The following is an 11,285-nucleotide window of genomic DNA, read 5'->3' as shown; positions in this document are numbered from 1 at the left end:
GGGGCAGGTGTTTCATTCTGGATTCAATTTTAAAGCTAGAGGTGCAGCTGTACTAGTTAACAAGAATACTCCGTTTAACCCCTCTAAAACAATTTCAGACCCCAATGGTAGATATGTAATTGTTTCAGGCTCTCTCTATGATAAAAAAGTCATACTAGCAAGCATTTATGCACCCAACTGGGATAATCCAGACTTCTTTGTGAAACTTTTTTCTAAATTCCCAGACCTGAATTCCTACCAGTTGATCATGGGAGGCGACTTCAATTGTGTTTTGAATACTTCTCTGGATAGGTCATCTTCAAAATTAGCTCAATTGTCACAATCCTCCAAAACAATTCATTCATTTTTGGAATGGTATGGTTTAACTGATATATGGCGCTTTTTGAATCCCACCTCTAAAACATTTTCTTTTTATTCTCCGGTTCACCACACTTATTCACGGATTGATTACTTTATTATTGACAACAAATTTATTCCACTAGTAAAATCTTCATTTTATGATAATATAGTTATTTCTGATCATGCTCCGGTAATAATTGAATTGGCTCTCCCTGGTTGCTACAGGACTTCATTTGTTTGGAGGATGAACGTGTTACACTTATCAGATAGTTGTTTTGTCGAGTTTATTGCCGGGAAGATCTCTACCTTCCTTGAAGTGAACTTTACAGAAGGAATTTCCGTATCTACTGTTTGGGAAGCACTCAAAGCTTACTTGCGTGGTGAAATAATCTCGCATTCTACTTATGTTAAAAAAATACGTAACAAAAAACTCTTTGAACTTTCTGAACAGATTGGCAAATTGGACCAGAAATATGCACAATCCCCAAACCCATTATTATATAACGAGAGAGCCTTTTTACAATCTGAATACAATATTACTTCAACTAGCCAGGCTGAACAGCTTCTTCTTAAATCACGACATCACTTTTATGAGTTTGGTGATAAACCGGGTAGAGCTCTTGCTTTACAGCTTAGATCCCAATCTGCTAAAAGTTTCATCACACAAATTCAAACACCTTTAGGGAATGTTGTATCAAACCCACAGGAAATCAATAATCAGTTTAAAATGTTTTACGTTTCTTTGTATCAGTCAAATTCTTTCAAGGACTTAAATCTTTTTGATAACTTTTTTGAAAATCTTAATATACCACAAATTAATAGTGAGTCAAAAGCCAAATTAGATGATCCTATAAGTATAAGCGAAATTCAAAATGCCATTTCACAGATGCAGAGTGGAAAATCCCCAGGCCCAGATGGGTTTCCCACAGAGTTTTTTAAAAAATTTTCACTTCAGATTTCCCCACTGCTATTATCAGTTTTTGAAGAATCCTTAAATAATGGTAGTCTTCCTCATTCTATGCGTCAGGCATCAATTTCACTGATTCTAAAATTAAATAAAAATCCCTTAGATTGTGGGTCATATCGTCCAATTTCTCTTCTTAATGTGGACGTAAAAATTCTGGCTAAGGTTCTTGCCCTCAGGTTGGAAGCAGTTATTCAAGATGTCATTCACTCCGACCAAACCGGTTTTATAAAAAACAGACAAGGCTTCTTTAACCTCAGACGACTAATGAACATTATTTATACTTCGTCTGACCCAGCTGTACCAGAGGCCCTAGTTTCTCTCGACGCGGAGAAGGCTTTCGACCGCGTCGAATGGGACTATTTATTTTACACATTAAAAAAATTTGGGTTTAGTGATAAATTTGTATCTTGGATAAAACTTTTATATTCTTCCCCCTCGGCATCTGTCAGCACAAATGGTATTCACTCTGAATATTTCTCTCTCCACCGGGGGACAAGACAGGGCTGCCCCCTGTCACCGCTCCTGTTTGCTATAGCCATTGAGCCTCTTGCAATCTCTTTTCGTACTAATCACAACATAACTGGTATTTTGAGATCCGGAAAAGAACAGATTATATCCCTCTATGCCGATGATGTGGTATTATATCTGTCAAATCCAAAAACTGGTATTCCCCATGTTTTAAATACCTTAGAACAGTTTAGTTGTATTTCAGGATATAAACTAAACTTGCACAAGAGTGAAATTTTTCCAATAAATCCTACTGCAAGAACTCTCCCAACATTTCCATTTAAATTAGCCTTAGATAGTTTTCGTTACCTGGGAGTTACTGTAACACGGAAATATGTAGATCTTTTTAAACATAATTTCATCCCAGTTTTGGAAAGAACAAAACAAGATCTTGCTAGATGGAAAACACTCCCGCTTTCACTAGTAGGCAGAATCAATGTTATAAAAATGAATGTTTTACCTAAATTTATTTTTTTATTTCAAAATATTCCGATATTCATACCAAAAGCATTCTTTAAATTAATAGACCAAATAATTTCTGATTTTATTTGGAACGGAGGCACAGTAAGAATTCAGAAAATATTTCTTCAGCAACCTAAAACATTAGGTGGATTCGCACTTCCTAATTTTTTATTTTATTACTGGGCGGCCAATATTCGTAGTATTTTACACTGGAGTCAGTCACATTATGGTCTTTGTCAATGGGTTCCCGCGTGGGTTGAAATAGAGTGTGCTTCTTGTAGCCGATTCTCTTTACATGCTTTATTATGCTCCTCATTACCTATAAAATCTTTAAATTTTTCTTCTAACCCTTTAGTGCTGCATAGCTTAAAAATTTGGAAGCAATTCAGAAATCATTTTGGCTTTCAGGCAACGTCGGGTTTGTCTCCAATATATAAAAATCCTTCTTTTTTACCCTCTCTTTCGGACGGAGCTTTCGCATTATGGTTCAGAAGGGGTATTGTAAATATTAATGACCTTTTTCATGATAACACTTTTGTAACATTTTCATATCTCTCTGAAAAATATAATCTCCCAAAAACCCACTTCTTTCGATATCTTCAAGCTCGTGAATTTGTAAGAAATCGATTTTCTCAATTTCCCAATGCACCTCTTAAACAAGAAATAGATCAGATTTTGGAAATGAAAGTCTCTAAAGGTGCCATTTCCAATATTTACAAAGCCATTTTTTCATTTACTGTACTCTCAAATATTTCACCGCTGTCTAAAATAAAACAGATTTGGGAGTCAGATCTTAATCATACTTTTACAGATGAGGAATGGTCAAAAACCCTTCGTCGCATACATACTTCGTCAATTTGTGCTCGCCATTCATTAATACAGTTTAAGTTGCTTCACAGAATCTATTGGTCCAAAGCTAAGTTGTCTAAAGTATATCCAAATGTCGATCCAATTTGTGATAGATGCCGACAGGCACCAGGTACCCTTCTTCATACTTTTTGGCTTTGTCCAGCACTAACATCTTTTTGGGCATCAATTTTTAAGTCAATTTCTGATGTTTTTTCCCTAGAAATCGAACCATCCCCCTTAGTGGCGCTATTCGGCCTCAATCCCACAAAAGTGACCTTATCACATTTACAGTCAAATGCTCTGGCCTTTTGCCTAATTATTGCTAAAAGACTCATATTAATGAACTGGAAAAATCCTTCCTCACCAAGTTATTACCATTGGATGTATGACCTGTTACAATTTATTCAAATAGAAAAAATTAGATTTACAATGCTTGGCAGAACAGAGCAATTTAACACAATTTGGCAACCTTTTATTGTGTACTTTAAAAAATAACTACTTATGTAAATTTATAAGGAACCCTCCCTCTATATATTTAACTGCTTTCACACACTCTTGCTACTGAAAGAAGAAACAGAAAATACAAAAGGGGAAAGAAGTTGTATTTTATTTACCCTCTAAGTGACAATGTTGTTTAAAAAGGTGCTTTAATTATTTTTATTTATTTTTCCATTTGATCAATGTTCCAAGCTGCTGCACTGTTCATATTGGTATTATACTGTATGTACATATGTACTATGATTATATGTAATATGGTTCTAAACACTATTTGTCAGTTTTGGAGCGGATATTTTATTTACTTTATTATTATTATTTTTTTAAATCTATTTTTATTATCTAGTTTTATTATTCTGTTCATTTATTATATTACTTTTTTATTTTATTTGTAATTAAGCCAGAGAGAAAGAGATTGTTATTACATTATATACATGTAATTAATTTTTCTGCTGTGTTGAAACAAGTACTATATTGTCTTTTATGTAATAACTCTCTGAAAGAAAATATCAATAAAAAGAGTTAAGACTAAAAATAAATAAATGTTTATACTTTTAATTTGATTATGAGAAAAAAATAATACACACAAGAATTAAAAAAAAAAAAAAAGCAAAAGTTGGTTGAGCCCTATTGTTCAAAATGTTAAAATAGAGAGTTTTGGACTTATTTTTCCACTGAATAAGTCTATAATAATGTTTTCGTTATTTCACAAAGTAGGGTAAAGTACCGGGAAAAAAAAAGTAACGTTGGCTACCGGCACCCAACCCCCTAAGCCCCCCCCCCCCCCCAACACTGGAAACCTAGGGGAAACACTGATACATATATATTGATACAACAATTAGAATGATGTTATTGTTTAAGATGGTTAAGCATATGCAGAGTGAATGTGGGCAGCCACGCCATCATTATCAAAAGTCTCTGTTTTGGTCCATTTACACTAAAATGCAACCCTGGAGTTTTCAAACTAAAACGGGGTCTGTAGCTTATTCAAAAGTCTCCATTCAAAAATGCACGAGTACTGTAAATGTTAACCGTAGCAAAAGTTAGGCATTTTAAAAGGAATATGCACTGGTGAAAACAGAGCATTATGAAAAAACAAGTGTAAACTGAACATTATGTCTCTTAATTTTCGGGGGTCTGGGGACTATGTTTGTGTAATTGCTTTTGAGTAATAGTACCTTGTTTTGTTTATGTTCTATAAAGCCCAGTGACCATGATGAGGATGGAATCAAGGGTGTGGCGATTGGACTTCTATTGGTTGTGGACAATATGATGGAACGTCTCCCAGCCTTCTACAATGACAATGCCCTGGTGATTGAGGAACAATTGGTAATGCGTCACCTTAGTGATGTACCTAATGCTTTTCTGAACCTGATGGGCCTGGTGTTCGTGTTAAACCTCGACTACCCAAAAGATTCACTTATGATTTATCTGTTTATTGGAGTCTCATCAGACTTCTACAACCAAGAATTCAATCCTTGAAGAGCAAGTTACTGCGATAAGACATAAAACAAACTAAATCTTTGTTTCCTTCTTGTACTGGTCTGTTTTTTTTTTTCCCTAATCATTGTAATGGTTTGAAGTTTAAAGGAGAAGTTATCTTCCAAAATTAAAAATTGCAGAAAATTTACTCAGCCACTTGACATCCAACTTGTTCATGTATTTCTTTCTTCAGTCACTAAGAAATTATGTTCCTTGATAAAAAATATTTCAGGAATTATCTCCATATAATAGATTTCAATAGTACCCCACGTTTGAACTTTCAAAATGTGGTTTAAATGCAGCTTCAAAATTTAAATGACTCCAAATGATCCCAGCCAATGAAGAAGGGTCTTATCTTGTAAAACAATTGATCATTTTTGAAACAAATTAACAATTTATATTCTTTTTAACCTCAAAAGCTTGTATTGTCTGAGTTCAATTCAAGTTTATTTGTTTAGCGCTTTTCACAATGCACATCTTTGCAAAGCAGTTGTATAGAAAATAAAAATATTTCAACTATATATTTTTAGACTTGGACAAGAAAATATATAAATTGTCAGTTTGTTTTGAAAATGACCGATCATATGTTAGATAAGATCTTTATTCCTTGGCTGGAATCGTTTAGAGCCGGGTGAAGCTGCATTTAAACTGCATTTTGGAAGTTCAAACCTGAGGCACCATTGAAATCCATTAAATGGAGATAATTCCTGAAATGTTTTCCTCAAGAAACATAATATTTTATCGACTGAAGAAGGAAAGACACAAACATCTTGGACGAGAAGGGGGTGAGTAAATGATCTGTAATTTTTTGTTTTGAAAACTAACTTCTCCTTTTAAGAGCATTGTTGTTTTGGATCTGATTGTTTAATGGAACTTTACTATTTTTTTATTTTTTGTCCAAAGATTGTTTTTGTTGTTTTTTTGTACTGCTTCCTCTTTCCTTGTCATGTTTCTACAATTGGTAATTGACAATTTTTGAAGAGTTTAATGTGAAGATTTTTTAACACTGCTTCATGTACACTTGTTTCTGCAATGGAAATATCTGATAATGACAATGAGAGTTATTTGTACTATTTTGGCACTAAGATGTGGTGCATAGAGGGCATAGGGTCTGTGCATAGGGAAGTTTACACTTGTTTGTGTGAGCTGTGTATATGTGAAGGTTTTTAAATGCAATTTATCTGTTTAAAAAATAAATGCTGAGAGTTTCAATTTTGCTGTTGTGTTAATTTCATTAAAAAAAATCTGATTCCAGAGATATCTAAAACTACTTGTCAAAGCAATGAAGTCCAGTAAACCTAAGTAGTTAAGTTAGAATATTTTGGAAAAATAAAAATGTTATGTCAGTTACTTGGTTAATGGTTGAGAAAACATAAAAAAATAAGTTGACTCAAAAAATTTCAAGTGTTCTTTAATTGATATAGTAAGTTGGCTCAACTTACTGTAAGTTTTTTCAACAACTACATTTAAGTTGAGTGAACTTGACACCTAGTGTTTGCTAAACTTAACTGAGTCATTGCAAAAAGATGACTTGACCAAGTCAAGTTGAGTCAACAAATCATTTTTTACAGTGTAGTTTACCATAGGAAAATTTTAGGAACTCTTCTGTTCACTCAAGCAAATGGTATAATTTGAAAAATTAATCTCTTGTCCTTAAAAGCACTTGACTCTGCTCTAATTCAATCAACAGCAGCCATATCACCCTGTAGCCTAAGACTGGTTGCCCACTAAAGCTAAGAAGGGTTGAGCCTGGTCAGTACCTGATGGGAGACCTCCTGGGAAAAACTAGGGCCCTGCTGAAAAAAACAGCATATGCTAGTTAGGTAGGTTTTGGTGCTGAGATGCTGGTTTTAGCTGGTTAATGCTGGTCCTTGACCAGCATAAACCAGCAAAGGACCAGCATTAACCAGCTAAGGACCAGCATAAACCAGCTAAGGACCAGCATTAACCAGCAAAGGACCAGCATTAACCAGCTAAAACCAGCCTCCCAGCACCAAAACCTACCTAACCAGCATATGCTGTTTTTTTTCAGCAGGGGGGGTGCTTCTCATTTTTTATTTTTGCATCCTCGTTTCCTTTCCTTGCTTCCTAGCTCCACCCCGTTTGGATACGAGGGAAGGATTTAAGGAAAGGAAATGAGGACGGAGGAATCAAAGGGTGAACATTGGGAATACTCTTGACCACTCAAGCATCGCTTCAAAGCGTCAGCAGCTGTGCTAAACAGATCTGCCCATATGTTGTTAAAGTTCATTATTTAAGGCATTCATATTAACAAAGCAAGATGCCCTGTTGAAATATGACATTTACACTGCAAAGGTAAAAATAAATGTAAATTTTACGACTGATCTGAAGGGGGAGGAGTGCATCATGTTTAGTCGATAAAACGCTTCCACATAGGACACACCTGTGTAACCTCGCTTAAGACTCCTCAGGAAACCTCCTCGATCCTCTCGGTGCAATTAGAGAATTGAGATGTCCCACAAGACGGCTGATCTCGATCGGTTTCCAGGTCATAGGATGGAGGAGGGATATTGAAAGGCACCCTAGGTTGCTGCTGGAAGTGGTGCTATTGAGGCCAGCAGGAGGTGCTCACCCTGTGGTCTGTGTGGGGACTAGTGCCCCCGGATGGGGGCAACATACTGTCAAAGTTATACAATAGACAACTCCCAAAGGAATTAAGAAAAAAAAAAAAAAAAAAAGTTGAGAACCCATGATGTAAACCACAAATTTCACATATTGAAATATGACATCTTGTTTGAATAATTTATCAAGCCAACAAAATAAGGGCAGATGCTGTATATGCTTTGAACACAGCTTTACATAAGTGAGCAAAATATATGGCATAAAATATATATAAAAAAAAAAAAATATAGTGTTTGTCTTTACGGAGATTTAAAAATAAAATTTAAAACCAGATTCGTCCTACAATTTGACAGGAAAAGCTGCACAAGTAGACTTCAAATGCACAACCAGGTAATAAAGACAACCAACAGTTAGAGTCTCATGAAGCTTTATTAGGCTTATACGAAGCTAAAAAGCAACAAAGATGCAACTTGATTTTCCTTCTGATGTCAATAAACCCCATGCCACGTCAGAGTACCTCCTTACTCATCTCACTTTAAACTGGTGTCTATGAGACCTGTAGATAGATGACAGAAGTTCATTTAGAGCTACGGGGACCAAAGACAGGATACTGAGGATGTTGAGGATACTGAGGATGTTGAGGATACTGAGGATGTTGAGGATACTGAGGATGTTGAGGATACTGAGGATGTTGAGGATACTGAGGATACTGAGGATGTTGAGGATGCTGAGGATGCTGAGGAGCTGGAGGTCCATAAGACTCGATTGGTTGATGGCCATAGAACGTTGGGAACATGGGATATTGTGCATACTGATCCAACGGGGCAGCAGTGGTGGGAGGTGTAGTTGTGGCAGCAGTGGTCACTTCAGCTGGGCTCTTGAAACCGTACATATAGGGAGGAAACATTGGGTACCAAGGATGATGAGGTTGTGGTGGGGCATGTTTAGGGTAAAAGTGATAAGGGTTAAACACTGGCATGGGATACATGGGACGTTGCACAGGATCTTGAGGCGGTGGGGTTGTCGTTGTAGTAGGCGGCACTGTTGGAGGAAGTACATGAGGATATGGCCACCAGGGACTTTTTATTGGAAAAGGGTAAAACTTTTGTTGCATGTCGAGTGGGTCTTTGACAGCGTCAGGTACAGTTGGGTCATGTGGAGCAACGGTTGTTGGCGGCGTCAGTGGACAGGAAAGAGTCACTTCCCGGTCACCATACATCAAAGGGAGGTGCCTTTCAGTATCCTGTGGAAGATGTGAGCCATCAACTAGCGTACGTATGAAAACCAGACAAGCCATGAATGCAATCCGGTCAATAATGCTTACCATCATTTCCCAACAGCTTCCTGTGAATGGTGCAGTGACAACCAGTGAACCACCAGCAGTGTCCAATGTGAACGAGCACATAGAGTATGTTAGAAGCAGAGGCTGCCACGATCCATCCACTAAAAACAGAAGAGCAGAGTAAAATTCAAGGTCCTTTCAACTAAACTCAATAACAACAATAATAATAAAATATAGCTGCAAGCAGCAATTACAGGGCCAAGCACTCCAAAGTGAAAATGAGGAGCTAAGGATAGCATGGAACACCAGACCAACTGCAACAAGTAATTGAAGCCATTTTAAGATGATTTTAGTCTAATTGACAAATGTAGAACGCCTACTGATGTGATTTAATAACTTATTACGTTTGACCAACAGGTGGCGCTGTTATCAAATCGATGTGGTGCGTTTAGTGTGAGGTGACAGGCACAAAGTTTGGTGTCATTATGTCAAAGCTTTGCAGAGATAAAGCCTCCGAGTCATTTTGGCATCAAGCCTAATATTTGTAGAGGTGCTGTACGAAAATGCTTTCATCTATCAACTTGAAGTCCATAACTATTTGTCAGCACAGTCTAAAAATAATCTGACTCGATTTTGGTGAAAAATCGGATGAACGGTCTAAGACTAGTTTGAAAAATTAGGTTTCCTACAATAATCAAAATGGCGAACAGGAAGTTTGGCCAATTTTGGCATAATTGGTATCAATGTTCTCGGCCTGACCCAAGGAATATTTTGAGATCACTTTCATTACAATACGCCATTTCACAAGTTCACTAAGTTATTAGCATTTTTCTAAATTTCCTTATAACTTTTGACCAAAAGGTGGCACTGCCACCAAACCTTTTGAGTACTGTCAGGGCATGCTGACGAAGATACATACAGAGTTTCCTAATGATGTTAATGCGTTCGTAAAATAGCATTTTATAACAATTCAAAATGGCCGACATTGGATATGGTTCCACTCGGTATGCCCCTCCGAACCTAACAAGACCAGTTGGATAAACCATTGAGAAGTTATAAGCAAAAATAAACATTTTTCATATCTCCTGACCACTAGGTGGCACTGTAATAAAACACTGCAGGTAGCCTTGTTATAACACAAACATAGTTTGGTCCCAAACCGTTCCGGAGATATGGCCTCACATCCATTTTTGCACGCTTATCGTATAATTAATTTGCGTGTTATTTGAGAACAGTTTGACTAATCAACTTGAATTCCTGAACTTTTTGCCAGCATGGTCTGAAGATGATCAGAGCCAATTTTGGTGAAAATCAGACAAACCGTCTAAGACGAGTTCGAAAAAGTAGGTTTTTCAAACAATTATATATAAAAAAATAAAATAAAAAGTAAACCTTAGAATTTAAATTTTTTTCTTCATTCAACTCAACATGACCCAAGGAATCAGAGGAAAAAAAAAAAATAATATTTTTTTTTATATATAAAAAAAATAATATTTTTTTATATATATATATATATATATATATATAAAAATGCAACTTGGTGGCGCTAGAGAGTTGAGTTAGAGACTCCAAATTGGCTATGGTGACATTTCAGACTGCCCTCTATCAGCGTGCCAAATTATACAACTTTCCCGCAAGCGGTTCTATGGGCTGCCATAGACGCAGTGGCGGAAGAATAGGAAGTAATCTAACGGATACAATAGGTGCCGTCGCACCTTCGTTGCTTGGCCAATAATAATAATAAATTCTTTATTGGCATCAATGGTTCTTGGAAGAAACTTGAACATCCATGGAACCTTTCAAATGCAGAAATTGTCAAAGGTTTTTAAAGATGTTCTTTAAAATTGTCATTTTAGAAACGGTTCACTGAAAGGTTATTTGGGAAAGAAAAAAAAAATGGTTCTATGGCATCACTGCAAAAACACTTTTGGAACCTTTATTTTTAAGAGTGGATTAAAAACACAATTTAGGTAACTTACCTTTAATTTCAACATCATCTGCTCTGACATCAAATGAGATGATCATGCCAGAGGAGAAGCAGGACACTGTAGGGAGGCGAGGACTCATGGGGCAAGACATTTGCACTGGAGCTCCCATTATAAGGAGCGGCAGAATATAACTTCCACCCTATTAGGAAATATTAAGGTTACGCTATGGATCCCATAGTTTAAAGTATTGTGCGTTTGTCACCTTTAGCATGCACACTAACCTGTTGTCTGACATGACATCCCCGATACGGAGCAACAAGAGAGACATCCCTACGTTGCCGGTTTAATGTGAAACCACAGCTGGCTGGCATCTTAGACAAAGGGACTGGCG

The 11,285-nt window shown here is 36.5% G+C and overlaps 1 protein-coding gene across 1 annotated transcript; it reads right to left on the bottom strand.

The window, feature by feature from the left end:
* Positions 1-8,094: 8,094 nt before the first annotated feature.
* LOC141294253 (uncharacterized) lies at positions 8,095-11,279 on the bottom strand. The gene is made up of 4 exons (XM_073826330.1): positions 11,176-11,279; positions 10,946-11,093; positions 9,009-9,127; positions 8,095-8,927 (listed from the first exon to the last, which is right to left on the bottom strand). Exons 1-4 carry the CDS (start codon positions 11,263-11,265, stop codon positions 8,262-8,264), a joined length of 1,023 nt encoding a protein of 340 aa, XP_073682431.1. The 5' UTR covers positions 11,266-11,279; the 3' UTR covers positions 8,095-8,261.
* Between the last annotated feature and the right edge of the window lie 6 nt (positions 11,280-11,285).

The sequence above is a fragment of the Garra rufa genome, chromosome 20 (assembly GCF_049309525.1).
Source record: "Garra rufa chromosome 20, GarRuf1.0, whole genome shotgun sequence".
Lineage (NCBI taxonomy): Eukaryota > Metazoa > Chordata > Actinopteri > Cypriniformes > Cyprinidae > Garra > Garra rufa.
Note: the sequence above shows the minus strand (reverse complement) of the source record. Positions and strands in the feature narration are given on the sequence as shown.

Excerpts from the sequence above, each read along its gene's own strand:
- LOC141294253 (XM_073826330.1), bottom strand. The coding sequence starts at position 11,265 with ATGCCAGCCAGCTGTGGTTTCACATTAAACCGGCAACGTAGGGATGTC. Across the intron at positions 11,094-11,175 it reads GATGTCATGTCAGACAACAG|GGTGGAAGTTATATTCTGCC; the intron begins GTTAGTGTGCAT and ends ATTTCCTAATAG. Across the intron at positions 9,128-10,945 it reads AGATGATGTTGAAATTAAAG|TGGATGGATCGTGGCAGCCT; the intron begins GTAAGTTACCTA and ends TTCTGTTTTTAG.